General features: G+C 42.9%; 1 protein-coding gene across 1 annotated transcript in view; it reads left to right on the forward strand.

The window, feature by feature from the left end:
- The first annotated feature begins 14990 nt into the window (after window positions 1–14990).
- Window positions 14991–24649, forward strand: part of TFCP2 (transcription factor CP2) — a 43705-nt gene continuing 34046 nt past the window's right edge. Inside the window, exon 1 of the mRNA XM_061614961.1 lies at window positions 14991–16152. Coding sequence (XP_061470945.1) covers window positions 16031–16152 — 122 coding nt within the window. The 5' untranslated portion in view covers window positions 14991–16030. The remainder of the gene's footprint in view (window positions 16153–24649) is intronic.

The raw sequence follows: 24649 nt of genomic DNA on the forward strand, positions 1-24649 counted from the left end.
CAACACTGGGGTGATATGATCACGGCGGCGGGTCTGCTTTATTAAGCGTGCCGCCGCGTTTTGTACCAGCTGGAGTTTCCGGACCGTCTTCAAGGGTAACCCCACGTAGAGCGCATTACAGTAGTCTAATCGAGAGGAGATCAGGGCATGTATCACTCGTGGGAGCAGATGTATGGGAAGATAGGGTCGCAGCCTCTGTACTAGATGAAGTTGGTACCAAGCTGCCCGGCTCACTGCAGAAACCTGAGCCTCCATAGACAGCTGGGAGTCCAAGATGACCCTGAGACTGCGGACCTGGTCCTTCAGGGGCAAACTCACCCCATTAAGTATCAGGTCAAAATCACCCAACCTTCCCTTGTCCCCCACTAGTAATACCTCAGTCTTATCGGGGTTCAGCTTCAGCCTGTTCTTTCCCATCCATCCACTAATAATGCAATATTAGCACTCAGTAGCGATCAGCAAAGTGGCACAGGCAGGGTGCCATCGCTCACCTGCCTTCCCAACAGCAAGCATCGTTGCCAGTTCCTGAGAGGGGGGAGGTGCGCAGCATGGTGTGGGCAGATTGGCAACTTTGGCACCCCATCAACTGCTGCTGCCAGGGCTGCAGCTTTTAGTCAGTCGTTTGGTTTAATTAATCAGTTTAAACCCTTTTGATTATCTAGGAAGGTACCCCCTTTAACCACACAAACTCTTGTTTTTTAAAAATTAACCCCACTGCAAAGGAGCTGGAATCATCTAAAAACAAATTTTCTTCATGTGCAAATAGAATTGCTTAGACTAATCTGTTTTTTTGAAAAAAAATTGGGTCACAGCCCTTATATATAATAATTATTCATAGTAATAATAAAGAGCCCAATCCATTCTCTCCCATGTTCCCCACATGAGATTCCCCATAGGGTAGGGGGAGCCAATGTGAGCCCTCCAGATATTTTGGACTATAACTCCCATTTCAACCCCAAGGAAAAAAACGGGTATAAAAATGTTGCTTTTGGCAAGCTGCTATTTATCATTACTGTCTTAAAACGCATCATAATTTGGTTCAGTTGTTAAAAGTGTCAGTTGCAATTAAACCAAATTTCAAAAGTGCAATTTGAGAATGTTAACAATTCAGAGATAGGGCCACATTTTTACTTTCTATAAAATTTTATTTCAACTCTAGTTTCTACTGATCAAGTTTCAGAACTCCATTTAATGCAAAATGGCCTCATAAATTTCTGATTGACATGTTAAGCCAGTGGGATAAATTTTGACCCAAATGCTGTGGACTATTTTCAGTTCAGCTTGGGGAGAGAAGGGTGTGTATTTGGTTTGCAAAAGTAGCATCCATCCCTTCCACTAATATCTGCATGTGTTCTGTGTATGTTTGACATGACAAAAAATGCAGGTTTTGTTAATACTAATTTATATACTTGCACAGATACATTCTTATATATATTGGTTCTGTCTTTACAGATTAGCTTTCCAAGCCTTTAGCTTTGAATTGCACAGCTGGTATAGCACAGTGGGGAGGAGAGCCTGGCTGGGAGTCCAGAGTCTGTGAGTTCAAATCCCCACTCGTGTCTCCTGGGTGTCAAGGGCCAGCTAAAGATCACCCCCACAGTGAGTGGCTCCGGAGTTAGGTGCCCTGCCACCTGTGCAGCCATGGGCAAGCTGCACAGTCTCAAGGAGCCCAGTTGCCCCCCAGCTGGCAGTTGCGGAAAAGGAAGGGGCTGGCTTGTGCAGCTGTGGCAAGCTGAGCAGGCCCTAGCCAGCTGGGGAGGACTAGCCTCAGAGGGAGGCAATGGTAAACCCCCTCTGAATACTGCTTACCATGAAATCCCTGTTCATAGGATAGCCATCAGTTGGGATCGATTTGAGGGCAGTCCATTTTCCATTTAGCTTGGAATTTCTTGGTATGAATACAGGTCTTTGCTTTGCATTTTAAAACTATTAGCACTAATATTACATGCTAAAACTGTTACACCTTTCATTAAGTTAGTTCTGGGGTGATTTGGGACCAGCTTGGACTGGGCAGTCCTTACTGGTAGTTCCCTGCTTTCAGCACAGAATGTCCCAGAGGATTCATCGTAACTAATGTTAAGCTCACGTTTGGTTGGTTTTGCATACCCTGAAGATGAGACACAAGCTGATCCTTTTACATGTTTAGTCATATGTAAATCACACTGAATGCATTGGAATTTCTTTCCAATTTAAGTGTGCATAGGACTGCAGCCTTAGCTTCCCAATTGGTGTGCGTAATTCTTTTATTAATGGTAAGGAATCCTAGCTCCTGTCCTACAGAACAGGAGCTGCCATAGATCCATCTTCACTGACTTACTTTCATGCACTCTCAATTCTGCATAAGAGCATTCATATCAACATTCCTAATTTAACTTCTCTTATTGAGTCATTTTTTGCACATTTCCATGCGCATGGACATCCCCTTCCAAAATGGCACATGTGGGATTTAGAAAAAAAAGTTTTTAAAATACTGGATTTCCATAAATTTACTAATACATTGATTAGATAATGATGGTGAACCTTTGGGGAGAGGAAGTGAAGGGCACTCTAATTTTTAAGGAAAATAGGTTCAGGAATTGTTCAGGAAAAGCCACTGTGTGAGATTGTATCTGAAGAAATCACACTTGCACATCTCTAAGGAGATTCTTTATTTTGTACCACATATCCAGGAAATGTAGTATGACCAGCATGTGGGGAGACTATGCCCCTTCTTTGGGTGATGAGTCAATGGAAGATGGCACAAAATATCTTTATTGAACAAAACTGACAAACTCAAATAGGCATTTGTTAACAGTTAAGTGAGAATTCAAGACCAAACAACCTACTTTGTGTTTTACTGAGCTCTGTTGCAGTGTATAACACTGCTCACGTACAGGAATTACTTTTTTGTATATTTTTCACAAGTATTCACTGAAACATTATTGAACAAAACTGACAAACTCAAACAAGCATTTGTTAACAGTTAAGTGAGAATTCAAGACCAAACAGCCTACTTTGTTTGCATTTTACTGAGCTCTGTTGCAGTGTATAACACTGTTCATGCACAGGTTATTCACCGAATACTTCCAACATATGTATGTTTATACGTAAAGTTCCAGAAACTGAGAGGCTGTTCATTTCTGCTGGCCTTTTGAAAGTAGTCTTCTAAAAAGGAGGGTTGTGGTTCTGATTCATGGATCATATAGTGGACCCAGCCATCTTTGCTGAACACCAAGTCTTTGCCATTCATCTTCAGTCATTAAATGAGTTTTTGGTATTTGCTTTGAGAGCTCTCTCGGTAACATCACATGCCAGTACTTGTAGTTCCCGTCGAAGTATTTGAGTAGTAGATCTGGGCCATTATGGAGATGATGATTGTGGCGACCACAGATGCCTCTACCCCATTGAAGCCACCCTCCACTGCAACAGCCAAAGTCTACTTAACAGAAACAATAGTTCTTGGAGGCTTCACTTCTTTTTTTTAAATTATTATTATTATTATTATTAATTACATTTGTATACCGCCCCATAGCCGAAGCTTTCTGGGCGGTTTACAGCAATTAAAAACATTAAAAACAAATATACAAATTTAAAAACACTTTTTAAAAAAGCAATTTAAAAACACAAGCTAAAATGCCTGGGAGAAGAGGAAAGTCTTGACCTGGTGCCGAAAAGATAACAGTGTTGGCGCCAGGCACACCTCGTCAGGAAGATCATTCCATAATTTGGGGGCCACCACTGAGAAAGCCCTCTCCCTTGCTGCCATCCTCCCAGCTTCCCTCAGAGTAGGCACCCGGAGGAGGGCCCTGGATGTTGAGCGTAGTGTATGGGTGAGTTGGTGTCGGGAGAGGCGTTCCATCAGGTATTGTGGTCCCAAGCCATCTAAGGCTTTATAGGTTAAAACCAGCACTTTGAATCAAGCTCGGAAACATACCGGCAGCCAATGCAAGCGAGCCAGAATTAGTTTCATATGTTCGAACTGTCTGGCCCCTGTTACCAATCTGGCCGATGCATTTTGCACAAGATGCAGTTTCCGAACGGTCTTCAAAGGCAGCCCCACATAGAGCGCATTGCAGTAATCTAACTTGGAGGTTACCAGAGCATGGACAACTGAAGCCAGGTTATCCCTGTCCAGATAGGGGTGTAGCTGGGCCACCAACCAAAGTTGGTAGAAGGCGTTCTGTGCCACCAAGGCTACCTGAGCCTCAAGTGACAGAGATGGTTCTAGGAAAACCCCTAAGCTATGAACCTGCTCCTTCAGGGGGAGTGCAACCCCATCCAGGACATCTTTAACACTGATTCCTTTTATTAACTGACAAACTTTGTTTGCAACAAACTAAACTCTGGTTCTACAAACTGTAAGGAAAAGCAAATAAAAAGGTGGGGAAACCCAGTTGCCTTCACTTCTCATAATACTCAATGGGAGTAAAAAGATGTCCCTTTAGGCCTCTCCCTCTGTTACACCCAAAGCATTCCCCTCCCTCCATCTCAGCAACAGCGTAAAGTGACGTGCCTCCATGAAAATCATTGATGCAAACAAGCCCTGAAGGTGTGTTCTTGTCATGTTTTATTTCTCTTTTGGGCTCACCTACTCTGGACATACCTTTGACTATTACATTTATGTACATCCTTCCTCATCCCAGAACTGCAGGCGCAGTTTTTTATGGCGAATTTGTGTTCCTGCATCCGTGTGCCCAGACATTGTTAAAATTTTGATAGCTTGCAAAAGGTGGGAGTGGGTCTTGAAACAGGAATATGAAGTTGCCAGCCATTAGATTTGTGAAATGCTTGGATTTAGTGCAATGATGCACATTCACCATTACATTTTTACAAAGATCATACAGAAATATGAGGATAGGATAATGTGTGTATCAGTCAGAGAAGGCCATGCAAAATAAATAAATAAATGCTGAACTGAACCAACCCAAAGGCTGTGTTCTACAATATGAAAGAAAAGAGAAAGATGAGCATGCCAGATGGCATTTGGGTTGACAATTCCGAAGGGGGCAAGGGGAAAGATTGTATCCAGTGTGTGTCCATCCTCAGAGATGCATCTGTGCTTTCCATTGCAGCTTGGTTCCCTGCCAATGTGAATCATGCATTCTCTCCTAGCCAGGAGTAGCATTATAACCATGGCGGAGGGGTATTATTGTGTGGCTACTCATTCGGTCAGCTTTCCCTGGTTCTGCTTTAGTTCACAATTGCTGAATAAAGAATGCAGAAAGTTGCTGTTTGCCCTATTCGTGAGAATGGTTGCATGTCAGTAATGGGGGGGGTACTCATTTCTTTTACTGCCAGAAGCTATACAAAACTTTAGCAGCTATACAAAACTTTAGCTTTTGTTGAATGCGCCTCTTCCAAGAGTGGGCCTCTATCAAAACACACCAGGAACCTCTTGATAACAGTTCTGAGAACATTTGAACTTGCTGTCTCTGCTCTCCTCTCCAGTAATTAGATCTGATCTTACAATTTGTGTGGGTGGATTTGTTTTAAGTACACAACTTTCTAGCACTTGACATTATGAGTTCTCTACACATTTGCTTATGTGGCTTTTTCTTGTTTTCGTACATTTATATCCCACTTTTCTTGCATCATGGAAATCCAAGATAGCATTGATGCAGTTCCTAAGAGGTCATCCATCCAGGCACTGTCTAGAGACCTTGCTAGCTTTAGCCTGGTGTTATCCTTGTATGCTATGGGACAAATAAGTAGGGAACAGGTCTATAAATGTCTGTTAACTATGGTAGCTGTACAGAGATTACATTTACACAGCAGGTATACACCTGAATACAGGATGCTGGATTTAAGATCAACAATCAAAAAACAAAGATATTGGTGAAAAAATTAACTTTAGGGGAACAGAAAGAGTTAATGGACAAGACAGATTTTACAATAGAGAAAAAGTTGAAATATTTAGGTATCATTATGACAAATAAAAATTCAAAGTTGTTTCATAATAATTATGAAAAATTATGGACAGAGATTAAGAAAGATTTGCTAAAATGGGATAAACTACAATTGTCATTAATGGGTAGAATATCTGTGATAAAAATGAATGTATTACCGAGAATGATGTTTTTGTTTCAAACAATACCTGTAATATCCTCTGATTTACCTTTTAAACAATGGCAAAAAGATATCTCTAAATTTGTATGGCAAGGAAAAAAACCAAGAGTTAAATTTAAACTACTACAAGATGCCAAAGAAAGAGGAGGACTGGGATTACCAAATCTGAGACTTTATTTTGCTGCCTGCTGTCTAGTCTGGATAAAGGAATGGATCTTATTGAGGAATAAAAGACTATTGGATTTGGAGGGCCATAATTTGAAGTGGGGATGGCATGGATATCTATGGTATGACAAAGTAAAAGTAAATGTAGACTTTAACAATCATTTTATAAGACGTCCTCTGTTGAAAATATGGAATAGATATAAACCAAGGTTTTATTCGAAAATACCATTATGTGTCTCAAGTCAAGAAGCGTTTTACAGAAGAGAAATGGCTGGAAAAGAGAAATGGTTAACTTATCAAAAACTATTAGAAAATGTACATGGAGAATATATAATGAAAGAGAGAGAACAACTGACAAAGGAAGGATATAGTTTTCAATGGTTTGCCTATTTACAATTGTTAGAAAGATATAAAATGGACAAGAAAATGTATGGGTTTGAAATAAGTAAATCTGATTTTGAAATAGGATTGTGTACAAATGATGAAAATATAATTGCGAAAATGTATAAACTCTTACTGAAAATGGATATGGAGAAAGAACAAGTAAAAGGTATGGTAAAGTGGGCAAAAAATTTTGGTTATAACATACAAATGGATCAATGGGAAAATATGTGGAAAAAAGGCTTGAGATTTACACTATGCTATAATCTTAAAGAAAATTTCTATAAAATGATGTACCGTTGGTACATGACTCCAGAAAAGTTGTCAAAAATGTATAGTAATGTTTCTAATGTTTGTTGGAAATGTAAACAACAAGAAGGATCATTTTATCATATGTGGTGGCTGTGTAAAAAGGCAAAATCATTTTGGGCACAGATAGGTAGGAAGATGCAAAAAATTCTAAAGATAAATATTCAGTCAAAACCAGAATTTTTTTTATTGGGTTTTATGGATAAACAAATAGAAAAGAAATATGGAAGAATAATATTATATATGATTACGGCAGCAAGATTATTATATGCACAAAAGTGGAAAATGAAATCAACACCAACAACGGAAGAATGGCTATTGAAATTAATGGACTTAGTAGAAATGGATAAATTGACATGTCTACTTAGAGAAAAATCGACAGATACATTTCTTAAGGAATGGAAGCCTCTCTTAGACTTTTTGTTGAAAGATCAAAATAAAATGATGATATTGGGATTTGACGATTAACTAAGACAGCCTATGGAGAAAAGTGATCCTGTATGTATACATTAAGGGACAGGTTTGATGTATATTATATACTTATAGCTGATCTGCGACAAATCGGAAGTCAACTATTTTATTTTTATTTTTTTGTTGTATTGTTATGTTTTTTGACTTTGTTTTGTTTGTCTTTTGAAAAATTTGAATAAAAATTATTAAAAAAAAAAAAGAATACAGGATGCTGGAGACGCAGGACAGATGAGAATCATCACCCCCATACCTTGCTTGTGGTCTTCTCAGAGGCATAGGGCTGTCCACTGTTGGAAACAGGATTCAATGGTCTGATCTAGCAAAGCAGTTGTTGAATGTTATTGTTCTTAAACAGTGAAGGAAGGAATGCAATATATGCTAGGTTACATAAGGAGGCACTACCAAACTTAGTTCTGGAAGACAAAAGTAGTTTAATTTTATTTATGTATTTAAAATATTTTTATGCTGCCATTGCAAGAAGGTCTTTAGCGCTCCGTCCAATTCCCTGAATGTCTGAGAACTTGCTGTAATGGAAGGAGAAGAGGCCCTATTCCAAGGTATGAAGAGAGCTTTGCTCACCCTTATTTTGACGGGGCTGGTGGGCCACTGGAAGTGGCATTGGCCCATAGGCCTCACATTTGCCAACCCTCTGTTGAAGCTTCAGTGGGAGCTTTCCCCTATGCAAGTAGCAGTCATGATCCAGATCGGAACTGCAGCGGGGCACAAAGGTTTAAAGTTCCCTACCTCCCTATTTGCTAAAGCAGCTATCACCAACCTGATGCCCTCCAGATGTTTTGGACTACAGCTCCAATCAGAGGGGCTGACAGCAGGTGTAGTCCAAAATTACCTTAAGGCCACTGAAGGGCCATCCATGCGATTAACGTAACATGTAACTGACCCATTACTCCCATCATACCATGGAACTTGCTTCCAGTTTGTTCTTCATGCTCCCTCCAGTCTGCTTTGTCTTCTAAAGCATGCTTAGTTTGTGCCCTGTACTCTTTCCATCTAGAACCTGCCAACCCAGGTAGTTGGTGGGCAGAAGCAAAACCAACTGTATCAGCTGCAGAAGGTAAATTGAGAGTGAAGGCAGGTGTCATGTTCCCTGAGCAGTGGGACTGCTTTGGAGGCACTTGGGTCCAAACACACTTATTCCTCCTCTCCAGAGTTGAGCTGGGACAGGAATGGGAAGCTGGGGTAATAGTTCTGCAACACTCATGCAGAAACCAGCTGTGGACAGTGCTGATCAACTGCTCTCATAGTCACTAAAAACTTCCATCAACAGTTTTGCACAACTCCCATCAGCAGCATCCAGCCTGGCCATTTATTTATTTATTACATTTATATACTGCCCCATAGCCGAAGCTCTCTGGGCGGTTCACAACAATTGTTGTTGCTATGTGCCTCCAAGTTGACTGTGACTTATGGTGACCCTATGAATCGGCGACCTCCAAGAGCATCTGTCATGAACCACCCTGTTCAGATCTTGTAAGTTCAGGTCTGTGGCTTCCTTTATGGAATCAATCCATCTCTTGTTTGGCCTTCCTCTTTTTCTACTCCTTTCTGTTTTTCCAAGCATTATGGTCTTTTCTAGTAGGTCTTCTCAGTATGTGTCCAAAGTATGATAGCCTCAGCTTCTAGTGACAGTTCTGGTTTAATTTGTTCTAACACCCAATTATTGGTCTTTTTCGCAGACCATGGTACGGGCAACACTTAAAACAATTAAAAACATTAAAAACAACAATTAAAAATATTAAAAACAAATATACAAATTTAAAAACACATTTTTTAAAAAAAACAATTTAAAAACCTTTGGCCTTGGAGCTACAATTCAAACAATCTGAAGGACTGGCCCTGCTGCAATAGGATGTGGACAGACAGCATCTATCTGTGGATGTCCATTCTGATGTGCGTCTTTATTAAAGCCCATGGTTCTTAATTCAACAAGTGATGTGTTTGTAGATTTCTTCTGCTGGGCTGAGGTGACAGGATCATCCAGTGCAGCTTCAGAACCTGGTTTGGATGCCATTAGTTACCCACCCCCTGATCCAGTGGGGCTTAGTGTCCTGTTAAGGCAGTGAGAGGAACAATGTTGCTCAAAGGGTCTGTGTGTTTTCCATATTAGCACCATAAAGTTAGGCAATGCACTTGATGAAGCTGTGAGCATTTCCCCCCCTTTCCTTTTATTTTCAACTCTTGCTTGTTTATTTCCTCCCCTGAAGGAGAGGAAGGGGGGGAGTAATTCAGGAAGGGTGCCCACTGTGTGTACCTTCCCCAAGAGCCTTCCAAAATCTGGAGCAGGCACTGCTTCTGAATAGCAGCTGCTGTAGGCATACAGGCGGGAAAACGTGTCACTAACATTCCTAGCTTGCAAACTTCCCAGAGACTTCTGGTAGGCCTGAATGCTGACTCTTTGGTCTGATGGAGCAAGGGAGTTCTTATGCTATATGTTCTGCTTTACTGTTGCCATGACTGTATTAGGCCACATTTACACCAGACATTTATTCCACTATTATTCCACTCTAAACAGTCATGGCTTCACCCAAATGATCCTGGGAAAGGTAGTTGTGAAGGGTGCTGAGAGTTGTTAGGAGATTCCTATTCTCTTCACAGAGCTACAACTGCCAGAGTGGTTTAACAATCAATCCCTCTTCCCAGAGAACTCTGACAATGGTAGTTCTGTGTAGGAAATAGAGGTCTCCTAAAAACTCTTACTACCCTTCACAAACTACCCTTCCCAGGATTCTTTAGGGGAAACCATGACTGTTTAAAGGGGAATAACAGTGGAATAAATGTCTGGTGTGAATATGGTCTTAGATCTGGCATGTCCAGGGGCTTGCATACATCTGATGTAGAACTTAATAGCTATGCTCTACATAGGGTGAGGGATGGGGCATGATCACGTCTTTGCAAAGCACAATGTTGTCCTTGTAACTGAAGAAACGCTGAGGAACATGAGTGCTACATTTTTACCACTCTTGAATCAGTGCTTTTGGAAACTTCAGCTGAATCTCAGTATTTAATGAATTTGTCCTTCTTAACACATTGTAGTTTTTTTTGACCTTGTCATCCAATGTGGAACATGAAGCGAAAGTAACTACAGTCAGTAGGTGGCAGCATTGTGCAATAATCGATACTGGCGTACTCTACCCCTTATGCAAATCATGGCCTTCACATACTGTCTAGTTTAGCCTCAGTTCATCACCCAGTGCAGACCATGGTTTACTGTCTCATCTGTTCTTTGTGAGAATGAAGTGTCAATGGGAGCTTGTTTTCAGTTAATACACTTCTAAAGAACAGCGAGTAAATTCCAAATCTTGTAGGGAGGTAGTTATTTAAAGAAATAACATTCTTTATTGTATGTCATACATCTGTAGCTTAACATATATCTCCTGTACTCTCTGCAAACATAAAAGAGACAGACAAACTTTTTATTATTATTTTAGGATAAAATGCATTATGGAGGGAAGCCAGTTTTAATTAAATTGCAATGGACATGCATAAGAAAAGCAAAGTAGTTAATGCCAAGGTTACCAAAAGAGCAGGAGCAGACACAAGGATATGATTGTAGAAGGAGTTAAAAGTATCCATAGAGTTCCAACGTTCTGCTCAGTGTCAGATTTGCAATGCAGGATGCAACTACAGCATCCCTGACATATGGATGCCCAGCCTCAAATACCTCCAGTGAAGGAGAGGGACATAGGATGCTGGCTTCTACTGAGTCTGTTCCATCGGGCTCACTATTGTCTACACTGAGTGGCAGCAGCTCTCCAGGGTTTCAGGCAAGAGTCTGTCCCAGGCAAACCTGGAGATGCCATTAGGGATTGAACCCGGGACCTTCTGTATGCAAGGCAGATGCTTTATCATTGACCCTTCCCCAAGAAACTCCTTCCAGGGGGCTCCTGCACATGTGCATTAATCAGTCACCGTCCATCTACAGCATCAACACTCATGTGAATATAGGAAACTCCCTTATATTGAGTTGGATCATCAGCGCAACTAGTCAAGTATGGGTGGGGAAACTGTGGCTTTCCAGATGTTGTTGGACTCCAGTTCCCATCAGCATTAGCCAGTGGGGTCAATGGGTAGCCCAATGATATCCAAACCAAAACTGCCAAAGACACTTGAAGATAGACATTGTATACAAGTGTTTATACGCTAATGCTAGAAGCCTCTGAGCTAAGATGGGAGAACTGGAGTGCTTGGCCTTAGAGGACAACACTGATATAGTGAGCATAACAGAAACATGGTGAAATGGAGAAAACCAGTGGGACACAGTTATCCTTGGATATAAACTATATCGGAAGAACAAGGAAGCACATATTGGAGGTGGTGTTGCTCTCTAGGTAAAAAAGGGCATTGAATACAGCAAGCTAGAAACCCCAAAAGAGGCAGACTCTCTTCCACAGAATGGGTGACTTCAACTACCCTGACATGGACTGGCTACATATGTGCTCCAGTCATGACAAAGAGACAACATTTCTAGCTACCCTGAATGACTGTGCCCTAGAACGGTCATCGAACCGACCAGAGAGGAGGCGACCCAGTTTGGGAGCAGTGACCATAGTGCTATTAAATTAAACATACATGTAAATGGCCAATTGCCAAGAAAATCCAACACGGTCACATTTGACTTCAAAAGAGGAAACTTCCGAAAAATAAGGGAATTGGTAAAAAGAAAGTTGAAAGGCAAAGTCCAGAGGGTTAAATCACTCCAAAATTCTTGAGAGATGTTTAAAAACACAACATTAAATGCTCAATGGCAGCCTACACCACAAATCAGGAAAGATACCACCAGGGCTAAGAGGATGCCGGTGTGGTTAGTGAGCAGAGTCAAAGAAGCTATTAGAGGCAAGAAGGCTTTCTTCAAAAAATGGAAGTCTTGACAGAGTAAAGGGAATAAAAAGGAACATACAGTCTGGCAAAAGAAATGCAAGAAGACAATAAGGGATGCTAAAAAGAATTTTAAATTTTAAATATGTTCAGAGCAGGAGACTGTCTAGGGAAGCGGTTAGACCCTTGGATGATAAGGGAATCAAAGGTGTGAGTCCATAAAGGAAACCACAGACCTGAACTTACAAGATCTGAACAGGGTGGTTCACAACAGATGCTATTGGAGGTCGCTGATTCATAGGGTCGCCATAAGTCGTGATTGACTTGAAGGCAAATAACAACAAAAAGCAGGATAAGGAGACTGCAAAGAAGCTAAATGAATTCTTTGCATTAGTCTTCACAGTGGAGGATATAAGGGAGATCCCTGTGCCTGAGCTAACTTTTGCAGGGAGTTTGAGGAACTGAGGCAAATAGTGGTGACGAGAGATAAAGTTCTAGGCTTAATAGATAAAATAAAAACTGACAAATCACCGGGTCCAGATGGCATCCACCCAAGAGTTCTCAAAGAACTCAAATGTGAAATTACTGATCTTCTGACAAAAATATGTAACTTGTCCCTCAAATCCGCCTCCATACCTGATGACAGGAGTGGCCCCTTTAAAAAGAGATCCAGGGGAGGATCCTGGAAATTACAGGCCAGTAAGCTTAAAGCCTGTAGTAGAACTTATCTCAGAACTAGTAGAAAGTGTTGTTAAAGATAAAATATCCCAGCATGGCTTCTGCTTCTGCAAGGGTAAGTCCTGTCTCACTAACCTATTAAGAGTTCTTTGAGAGTGTCAACAAGCATAGTTATAATGGTGATCTGGTGGACAAGGCATACTTGGACTTTCAAAAAGCTTTTGACAAGGTACCTCACCAAAGACTCCTGAGTAAGCTTAGCAATCATGGAATAAGAGAGATCCTCTTGTTGATCAGGAACTGTCTATGAAACAGAAAGCAGAGAGTAGGTATAAATGGACAGTTCTCCCAATGGAGGGCTGTAAAAAGTGGAGTCCCCCAAGGATTGGTATTGGGACCTGTACTTTTTAACTTGTTCACAAATAATCTAGAGTTAGGGGTGAGCAATGAGGTGGCCATGTTTGCTGATGATAGTAAATTGTTCAGGGTTGTTAAAGCAAAAAGGGATTGCGAAGAGCTCCCAAAGGACCGCTCCCCACTGAGCGAATGGGTCACAAAATGGCGAATACAGTTCAATGTAAACAAGTGTAAAGTTTTGCATATTGGAGCAAAACATTTTTAATTTCATATATACACCCATGGAATCTGAACTGGCAATGATTGAGCAGGAACAAGACCTTGAAGATGGTCAATGAAGATGTCGACCCAGTGTTGGGGTGGCTGGGAAAAAGGCAGATTCCATGATGGGGATCATTAGGAAATGTATTGGAAATAAAAATGCCAATATCCTAATACCTTTATACTTATCTATGGTGCAGCTGCATTTGGAATGCTGTGTACAGTTCTGGTCGCCTCACCTCAGAAAGGATGTTGTACAGCTGGAAAAGATTCAGAAAAGGGCAACCAAAATGTTCAAGGGGATAGACCAACTTGCAGTATCTGGGGCTTTATAGTTTAGAGAAAAGGCGAGTCAGAGGCATCATGATAGAAGTGTATAAAATTATTCATGGCATGGAGAAAGTGGGCAGAGAAAAGTATTTCTCCCTCTTTCCTAACACTAGAACTCGTGGACATCCAATGAAGCTGAATGATGGAAGACTGAGGACAGACAAAAGAAAAGTGATTCTTCACACAGAGTAAAGTTAAAGTATGGAATTCACTCCCAAATGGGGCAGTAATAGCCATCAACTTGGCTGCCTTTAAAAGAGGATTAGACACATTCATGGAAGATAGGGTTATCAGTGACTACCGGCCATGGTGGCTATGTTCTGCCTCCATAGTTGGAGGTGATACTGCTTCCAAATAACAGTTGCTGGAAACCGCAGGAGGGGAGAGTGCCCTTGCACTCAGGTCCTGCTTGTGGATGGCCACTGTGAGAAGAGAATGCTGGACTACATGGGCCATTGGCCTGATCCAGCAGGCTCCTCTTATGTTCTTAACAATGAATTTGTGAACAAACAGACCAACTTTTTTGACCACTCTTACTAAGAAGCTGTGGTGTTGGCGATTTCAATGGGACTTGAGTTAGGGTGCCTTCAGTATAAGGCTGGAATCAGTTGGTCTTACTTTTGAGTAATAATGCATATGCTCATCTGTTTGTAAATGATGTACACGCACTCCCCAAATAGTTTAACAAGGCATTTCTGACTAGGTCTACACAGAGGTAAATCCCATTGAATTTAATGGAGCTTACTCTCATATAAGTGGGATTCGGATTATGGTTTACCTGGGAGTAAATTCCCACTGAACACTTTGGGGATTTCTTCTGAGCAAGCCTGCCTAGATTTGGCCAGTACACATCCCCATCACTCTACATCGGTCACTACAAGTTTGGGCTTCACGGAGTTCCCCTATTACTGCTGCAGCGTTAAAAAGCGGTGCGAACAAGAGTTGCGCCGGTGCGGATTTAACACACCTTTGCGAACAACCTAAAATAAACCGAACTTTACCCACGCTTTTGCGCCAGCCGCCAACAATCCCCTTAAGGCTCCGCCCCTTTCGTTTACCCCGCCCCGCAGTCTCAGCCTCAGCCTGTGGTGCAAAGGATGATGCTCCATTCTCGCAATCCAATTGGTCGAGTGGAAGAGTGGGCTGGAAAGAGAGCCTCGATTGGCTCTGAGGACCAGGGGTACGGGTGGGGCGCTTGCCCGACCCGGCTGCTGCTGCATGAAACAGAGTTCTCTCTTTCTCTCTCGCTTTTTCGCGTTTGCCGCCTCCATGTTGAGCAGGCCTCGGGGCTGGGAGGGCGAGGGTGTCTAGTGTACTTGGCGCTCCCGGGTCTCCGAAGAGCGTGGCCTGGCAGACTCTGCCTTAGTGGCTGGGAGGGAGTGTTGAATGCGTGCATAGGGACCTGAGGGGCGGGTGAGCAGTTGTGGCCGCTGCTGCCGCTGGTAAAGCGTGGGTGGTTCGGCTCGACTCTGCCTGGGGCTGAGGAGAGCCTCCGTTCCGGAGCCTCTGCTGATTGGTGGCTCTAGTTGCCGAGGTAGCTGCGGGGTGTGCAGCCTTGGCTTTTCACCCTCCGGAGGCGGATTGCCTGCCTAGGCATTGGGAGGAGGGCGTGTTGGCCCCACGTGTGGGATTCTCCGTGGAAGAGCCGCAGTCCTCGGCTGGTGGCTCTTTTGAGGGGGACTGTTGTGAGGACAGTAGAAGAAGAAAGAGGGTGGTTTTGCCCCACCACAGCGAGGGTGGTTGGGGAAAACTCAGTCGGTTTGGGTTGCTTTGGGGCTTTTGGGGGTGCTCACAGTCCCCTGTTAGGGTTGGGTCCCTGCGGAGGTTGAGTTGGGTCCGAAGGTCTCGTCTCCCCATTCACACATGCACTCGCTGAAGGCTGTCTGGGTCCCTGAGAAAAATTCCTTGCAGTCCCTTTGCCAGAAGAGGCACAGGGTGTGCAGGAGGAGGGTTGTCTGAAGTGGCAGGCTTTTGTTTACAAATGTGGTGGGGTGCCTAAGAAGGCTGCACCCGCTGGAAGAGGATGGGTACTTGGCATTTGTGGTTTTCCTCCACGTGGCCAGTGTTGCTTTAAAGGGGTGGCTCTGGGATAGGCATGGTGTCTGAAAACCTGCCAGGGGCATCTTAGTGTGCATTTGAACGGTCTGGAGAAGTTATCTCTCTGCCTGCAGCTAGTAAGCTCCTGAGGTGCAGTACAAACATGGCTTGGGCTCTGAAGCTACCTCTAGCGGATGAAGTCATCGAGTCGGGCCTGGTTCAGGATTTCGATGCCAGCCTCTCGGGTATTGGCCAAGAGCTGGGCGCTGGAGCCTATAGCATGAGGTAAGGAAGGAGGATTGTTCTGTCCAGTTGGTTTTAGAAGGATATCTTAATTGATGGAGTTCCTTGAAGGGCTGAATAGCTAAATTCAGAAATATTTAGTTGGGAATGTTGAACTCCTGTGTGTCACTTTCATCTTGGTGTATGCTGCCTTGGGTGCAGTTGCATCAAATGACATTGTATTTTATGTTTGGTCCCATAGTCTGTCTTTAGTAGGAGACCATTGCCACCTAGAAGTTGTTTGCTATTTGTACTATCTGCTGCCCTTTTGTAAGAATATATTAGTTGAAAAGATGTTGTGTTCCTTTAAAAGGGGGGGCTGTCATCTGGTGTGTCATGAAAGCCCTCCCTCCTCCCAAAGAACTTGCTTGAGCTTGCTGAATGGAACTGGAATGAACCACAGGGAAGTACCATTTTTACCAAGTTGTAAAATGGATAAATTCATAAATAAGACTACCTTTATAAGCTGTGTACACGTCTGTCTAACTGTAAGCTAAAATGTGGGCTCATCATACTCTATCTTGATTTAATCTCTAATGTGTTGCTCCTGCATTAGTCAATAATAATTCAAGCTTGGTAACAAACTCAAACTTGCTCTTTATGTAAAGTGATTATCTTGCACAACTTTGCTCAGGATTTTACACTCTTTATAGCAGCAGGCTTCTTTACCTTTAAAACAGTGCTTAAAAAAAAAAAAAACACGGCATGGTCCCCAGAGTAATGGTTCACAGCAATGTGATAGATCAGAAAGAATCTTTCCTGCTTTCACTAGATAATGTGTTGTTGCACACTTGGTTAGATTTCAGAAGCTTCTTAAATACATCTTATTATATTTATGCCAAACTTTCTGAATCTGACTTTCTTTTTCATCTTTTGCTTACATTGCAAAACTACCAACTTGAATAGATGGTTGCATAAAAGGAAGGATAGGGCAAATCGCATGTTTTGGTGATGGCTACCTGCTGCTGTTTGATAATGGACAGAGCAAGCAGGCATAAGAAGAATCCTGCTGGATGGGAGAAAGGCCTGTCTGGTCCAGCATTATGTGCTCACAGTGGCGAAGTACAGAGGCATCACATGAGGGAAATGGTATTCTCTCACTTGTCATCACCAGCCTCTGGTACTCAAGGCAAATGGCCTCTGATACTGGAGCTAAATAACTGTAATGACTAGTAAATACTGATGGTCTTATCCTTCATGAATTTGTCTAATCTCCTTTTAAATCTCTCCAAGGTGATGGCCATCACTACATCTTGTGGTAGCAAATTCCACAGTTTAAACTAGGTGCTGTGAGAATAAATCTGCCCTTTTGTCTGTCCTGTAACTGGGTGGACTTAAGTTATTATTTATTTATACCCCGCCTTATGGCCAAAAGGCCCTCAAGGCAGCTTACAAGAAAAACACAAATACAGGAATACATCCATAAAACAATACAATTTACAATATAAATAACAAATAACATTATTAAAAAACAGCGATTACAAAACTTCCAATGTGGTGCAGGTGCCTGGAGTGGTAGAAACATCTCAGGCTACCCCAACAAAGCTGTGGGTTGGTTCTCTCTCTTTCCTTCTATACTTGCAAGCCTGACACCTTCAATTGAACTTCTAATCAGCTTCTCTGATGGTAAAATACGAGTAAGCTTTCCCCAGCACCAGCCAATCCCGCAGAAGCAAGGTGGGTCATGGCCTGGATGTCGTTCCCCATCCCGCCGCCGTGGTTGTAAATGGTGGCGGCAGCCACGTTGATCTTCTCGGAGAAGGTGCAGCCGCCGCCCCGCTGGATGTGGCCGAGCCACGGTGTACTGGTGGCGGCGACGGCCGGGACACTGAAGTTGGTGAGGGGGTTGCAGGGGTTGACAAAATTGGGCCTCTCTGGCAGCACCAGCACACTGGCCTCCCTCTGCAGGGGCGAGTTCTGCCCGTAGACGCAGTTGTAGTATTATGAGAAAAAAATCCTCTATCCATTTTCTCCACACCATGCATAATTTTATACGCCTCTATCGTATCTCCCAACCCCCACCCACCTTTTTTCCCTAAGCTTAACAAGATCCAGAAGTTATAACCTTTCCTCCATAGGGGAGTTTCTGCATCTCCTTGATGATTTTTGTTTTCTGCATCTTTTCCAGCTCTATCTAATAGTGCCTCTGGCCTGCTGTTTGGTAAAAAGGAATCCCAAGCACCTTTTATGTGGTGTAGAGACCCAGAAGTGTTGAAGCCTTAAGCTTGTATTCAAGAAGTACATCTGTATGGGTGAGAAGGGGTAATCAGGTAGAGCCATCAGATACAATGGCAGCTGCCCCCGTACTGAACACACATGTGCCTTTCCCAAAGTGTTTACTTGCCCTTAAACCAGCATTTCCCAACTAGAGGGCCACCAGATGTTGTTGGACCACAATTCTCATCTTTCCTGACCATTGGCAATGCTGGCTGAGGCTGATGGGAGTTGTGGTCCAACAACATCTGGTGGCCCACTAGTTGGGAAAGGCTGCCTTAAACCACGTGTGGAGAACCTTTGGTTCTCCAGTTGTTGCTGAACTACAACTACCATAATCCGTGGCCATTGGACATGCATGTTGGGGCTAATGGGTGCTGTAGTTCAGTAACATCTGAAGAATCAAAGGTTGCCCACATCTTTCTTAAACAGTTAAATCCCACCCTATATGCTGGGTTCATTTGTGTGCCAAAATCATCTAAAGCAGAAGTGCAAAACCTCCAGCTTCCAGCCCCCTCCCCCACAGGAGTCCAATTTGGCCCGTGAGTTCATTTCCCCAAAACCACGCCCACCAGATCAGCTGATGGGCAGGAGGAGGTCACGGTTTAATCCTGCCTTGGCTGTGTGATCCTGTTCCTAGCAGGGAACAAGATCACGCAACCAAGGCAGCAGGATCTAATCCCTGTTCACCTGTTGAATGGAGATTAAAACCCTGTGAAAAAGTGCCATTTGAAGAAGCACATGTGCACTACTTCAAAGAGGCTTCCACAAAGGCTGTAAGACAGCTCCTGCCCTCCTATTTGCTCAAGAGTGTTGAGGTTGCCTTAAAATCTCCACGAATGGCGAGTTAAGAGGGGACTTGCAAAAGTGTTTTCCAAGTCTCCCTGCATTTCCCTTTAATTCTCTGCAGTCTGGGACTTAAAAAGGGAGGAGGGGAAACTTGAAGCAGGCTTTTCCAAGTCTTCTCCTCCCCTTTTAAGTCCCTGCTCGTGGAGACTTAAGGGAAGTGAACAGGATTGTGACAGGTGGTACCTGCACCTGCCTGCCAATCAAGTGATGACATGTAATTGACAAAGGGCAACCTGCCCAGCTGTCAGATTTGGCCTGCAAGGCAGGTCTGGATAAGGATCTGGCCGGTGGAGCCAAAAAGGTTCCCCATCCCTGATCTAAAGAATTGAATCTCCTGTGAATCTAAAGATACTTGTTCATGGTGAATGCTGCTTGTTGCATCTCTGCATGATTCACTGTTTCCTGATTCCCCTGGAGCTGGTTAACTCTTCCCCTGTGTCTGCATTATGCGATTTGATCATTCAGTCACTATAGTTGCAGAATTACCTGTCCTCAGTCAAGCATACTCTGAGTAGTTACTCATGTAGAAACATAGCTAGTGGGCTTCAGAATATGGATCTGAAAATCAATAGCAGCATAAACTTTAGAATGGTGTCCTGTATGCCCATTTCATTTCACAAACAAGGCAGCTTCAGATATTGCCCAAAAGGCTTTAAAAGGGGCTGTGCCAAGTGACTGGTGCAAACTTCTGCCACCATGTAATTGTCTGTGAAACCACCTCCAGGAATCTCTGTTGATGGCAGGCTTTGTATGAGCTCAGTTTCTAATAAATGTTTGTGTGTGTGCTGACCTTCAGACAAATGGCTACAAAGAAAAAGGCTTAACTTTATCAGCTACAGAATCTGGCTGATCACTACAGTATGGGTTATACCTCCACAGTGCATATAAATGAAGCCCTCTCCCCCATCTCCTCTTCTCCTACAGACTTGTTTCTTTGCAGTCTGCTGTGATGAATTTCATCCCAAAGGAGAAAGAAACATTGGGTTATATTCAACTAGGTCCTACCATTGAAATGAATGAACCTAAGTTAGGCATGGAGAGCCAGTGTGGTGTAGTGGTTAAGGTGTTGGACTACGACCTGGGAGACCAGGGTTCAAATCCCCACATAGCCATGAAACTCAATGGGTGACCTTGGGCCAGTCACTGCCTCTCAGCCTTAGAGGGAGGCGATTGTAAACCCCCTCTGAATACCGCTTACCATGAAAACCCCATTCATAGGGTTGCCATAAGTCGGGATCGACTTGAAGGCAGTCCATTTCCATTTTCCAAGTTAGGCATGCGTATTAACTCTGAGCAGCACTGCTTAACAGTCATTGTAGAAAGAATGAAAAAATAGCACTGAGTACTAATTTCCAGGTAATGTCTTTATGGGGATAAATACATGTGATATTTCCTCTTACTGATGCTGATACAATCATATAATTCAGCAGCACAACTTTAATTGTGTTGCCATACCTGCTAACAATCTCAGGCGGGGCTGAGCCTTGGAGAACTTGGAATTTCACCTACAGCACAGTTACAGTTTCTAGAAAGACATTGGCAAGCTGTGTGATTGATTATTCCATTCACCACTGGATAATCATTCAAGTAAGGCATTTCTGAGTCAAATTTTCATTAACTGAGTTTTGTCTGCAAATTTGTTAATGGTAATAAGAGAAGACATGCAAACACAGACTAGTTTTCCATAACTTTGCACCTGTGAAATCTGCTAGTGACCCTTGAGTTGTTACAAGTGCTACTTGAGGCAGTAATATTAAAATGTGTATGGATATACACATGAGTACTATGCATGGGGCCCCCCTGAAACTACTCCAACTGCTTTATATCAAAGCTGCTTTTCTTCTCTTGACATTGGTAGCATATAAATACTTCTGCCCCTGACTTGCAAAATGACCTTGTGAAATGACTCTCTCTGTACCTCTGGGAGCCTGGCTGTTCAGTTGATAAAAGCAGAGAATAAGGGGGCTGAATATTAGGTTGAACTGCGTTCCGCTCAAGAAATAGTTACACTGAGAGTGAGTAGTGAGTCCCTTGAAGTTCTGCATGCTGGGAACAATGGAAGGCAGAACTGTATTTCTAAAATGCTACCTCTTCAAAAGTACTAGACTCAACTGCTTCCATGATGTATGCTATTTTATCAGTTTGTGTGCAGTCTGCTGTGTTTGTTAGGAAAAAGTGTTCCTTATTACTTTTAAAGGCTGTTAGTAGTTTGCACAATACTTGTGCAGGCTGCTTTTTTAAAATACCCAGCCATTAGTTCTCTTGATCACTGTATGGTGGCTCAGACTGGGGCGCTTGACACAAATTGGGTTTTTGTTGTTTATATGAAGAGTGCATAAGTTGGGTTTTCTTCAACACACATATGTCGCTAACAGGTTTGCGTGAGCAGGTGATAGTTCTAACATTTGGGCAGGTAAACCTCACTGGGTATATTTGCAAGACATTGTGTACCTGTATGCATTGTTTTTTATTTCAAGTTCTTATAAAGGAAGTAATCCATTAGGTATTTGTGTGTTCTGTGCTATTGAACTGGTTAATCTAGGTGGCCTAAGTCTTAAAAGGGACAGCAGGAGTCCTTGAACATGTATGCACTGGCATCTTCATGGTAGACACCTGCGCACTCTCCAGTTTGTATACATTTTGTTGAACATTCTGGGATAACATTGTGTCACATTTAATGACAATCTCTTCATGTAAGAACATAAAAACTTTGCTAGATACTCATCTTTAACCACACCCAAGTTGTGAAATGCTCTGCCTGGCACCCTCTTCAATTATCTTTCATTGTTTCTTAAACTCATCTTTTCCTGCAACCATTTGCTAAGCACCAAAACATAACCAGATAGATCATCTGCTGTTCTGTCAGCTGTTAGAGGTGTATAGTTGCTGTCTTATTTTCCTTAGTCTTTAGGTCCTACAACAAAATGTTGCAGTGTGGGTTGATTCTTTTTAGTGTTCCAGCCACTTCATTCCATCACACCTCCCACCCATTTGTCAGTTTTTCCCTTCTAATTAATCACTAACTGGTTGGGTGGTTCTGAGTTTCTCCCCATACCATTTTGGGGGTATCTGCAAACCTTAGGGTTATACTGAATGTGTTTATCTCTCTTGTGCATCAGTGGTGCTGTTTTGGCTCCAGCTCAAAGATTACTGGAAGACAACCAGTACTAGACTATAAGATATTGTTAGCTGTCTTAGGAAAGGTAGGGTATCGAGTCCATGTAATCCAGCATCCTGTTTTCCACAGGAGCCAGCCATTTACTTCATACCCTTTTCGTGGTCTTCTCAGAAACAACAGCCCCAAACTTTGCTGCTGCAGCAGCAGCTCCCATGTGGGTAACCATAACAAAAGAAGTGGAGAAATCTGATGTGTGGACGGAGCTGTGGCAAGGAGTACACCAGAGGTCATACTATTGCAAATGCTGAAGTGTGGGCAGGACTTCATATTGGAGATTTGCCTCAGTGTTGCTCCATGTACTCCTGATGATACTTGCATGAATTTATGTGCGTATTTGAGCTTTTTACTCTGGGGTTCTCATCTGCTTTCCGAATGTGACATGCTGTGAGTCTGCATGTAGGTTGATCTTTAGGACAGGGCTGCACAATCTCAAGCCAAACATGGTTCTCTAGGCCTCCCAGGCCACACACCTCATCAGCCCTGCTCTTCACCCTCTTCAAAATCCTTTTTCATGACTTGAAATGTGTCAGACTGTAATAATGCCTTTTGCTTGACTAGATAGAGGGGTGAAACATCTGACTTTTGAATGGCTGGAATGTAACTTCCTGTACGAAGGTGAGTCCCCATCTATTGCTCCACCTACTGCCTGTTCCTGGCCACACCCACCATTGGCATGCAGCCCCCCCCCCAAAGGTTGCTCACAAAGAATGTGGCCTTGGGCTGAGATAAATTCACCCCTTCTGCTCTAGAGGACAGATGTGACGGTCTTGCTTTGCCTCTTGGTCCCCTCCTACTGTGTTTTTAAATTTTGTATATTTAACTTGGAAGGAGGTACCGGTAGTTGTATGGTGGTAGAAGATGAGATGTGGCCATGGTTGTGGTGATTGTGAGCGGAAAAGAGATGTGACTGGATACTGTGATAATGAAGGGGCAGGTTGCTATACAAAGTGTATAAGCTCATTAGTCTCAAAAACAAAACTTTGCCTTGTGCTGGTGTTTGAAAAAATGTGGAGTTATGAGAGTTTAAAAACAAGGTGTTTTCTTCAAAAGTTGACCTGAGAATCTGAAGTCCTGTATTTTATATCAGACCCTGAGCAAAGTTGTATATGCATTATTTCTGTAAAAGATTCAGAAAAGCATACTATTGCTGAGTGTTGCTAAACCTGATATGAGGACAGGCACAGTCCCAGTGTGAAGAAATGAGGGATTCAGTACTGCAGCCTAAATAAGGTTGGAGATAACTTTGGTAGAATCGAAGGCTTTAAGAAGTCATTAAGAATTTCCACTGAGGATGCTCCTTCTGGGTGGTGGGTTTGTTTGCTTTTTTGAGCTACGTAGTGTGGCTTCCTTTATCATAATCTTCCCTACAAATGGTTAACGTTTTTTATTGCCCATGAGTGACATGGGAAGTTGACCTCCTTATGGGAATTGCATAGCACTGAACTACTGTGGTAATGAGAACTTAAAACTGCTTTATTTCTCAGGTTAGGTGCTCTTATCACAGTTCTTCTGTTTAAAAAACAAGCCCCACTAACTTTGTTGAGAGTCTTTTTGATGACTCGTCATATCTGCATTGAATTACTGGCATTCGTAATTATCATTGCCATTTTTGTTACCTGAAGGCAGATTTGCACATGAACATATAAAGGTTACTAGTGCATCTGAAGGGGGGGCAGGGAACGCAGCTAGTTTTTTTCCAATTTACAGGAGCATTCTTGTGTGCTTCCCTGGAGGCCATTCTTACCATAGGTGACCAATTTAGTGACTGTCTGAGGGTGTGTGCGCATGTGTGCGCATGCAAAAGCTACTGGTTTTAAGAGTGTTGAAGGATGGCAGTCAAGTGCTAGATCCACCCTTTGAGACACTTTGATTGGGTTCACTGGCAACTCTGAGGAATGCCTAAAGGGGCTTCTAATACCTCTTCTAGGAGTCCGTGTTTCATTAAAGAACCTCTCTCTATGAACATAAGAAGCTGCCTTTTGCTGAGTCAAATCTTTGGTCCATCTAGCTCAGTATTATCTACAATGACTGGCTGCTGCTCTCTGGGGTTTCAGAAGAGGGACGTTCCCAGTCCTACCTGGAGATGCCACTGGGGATGGAACCTGGGACCTTCTGCATGCAAAGCAGATGCTCTACCACTGAGCTATGGCTTGTTCCCCAATGTGAAGATTGAGATCATCAAAATGCCATGCCTGGCTCTCCCATTTGTGGGGAGGGGAGTTGGAGGCTGTAGAGGTCGGTCAAGGAGGGAAACATGGG

This window comes from Rhineura floridana, chromosome 3 (assembly GCF_030035675.1).
Source record: "Rhineura floridana isolate rRhiFlo1 chromosome 3, rRhiFlo1.hap2, whole genome shotgun sequence".
Taxonomy (NCBI): domain Eukaryota; kingdom Metazoa; phylum Chordata; class Lepidosauria; order Squamata; family Rhineuridae; genus Rhineura; species Rhineura floridana.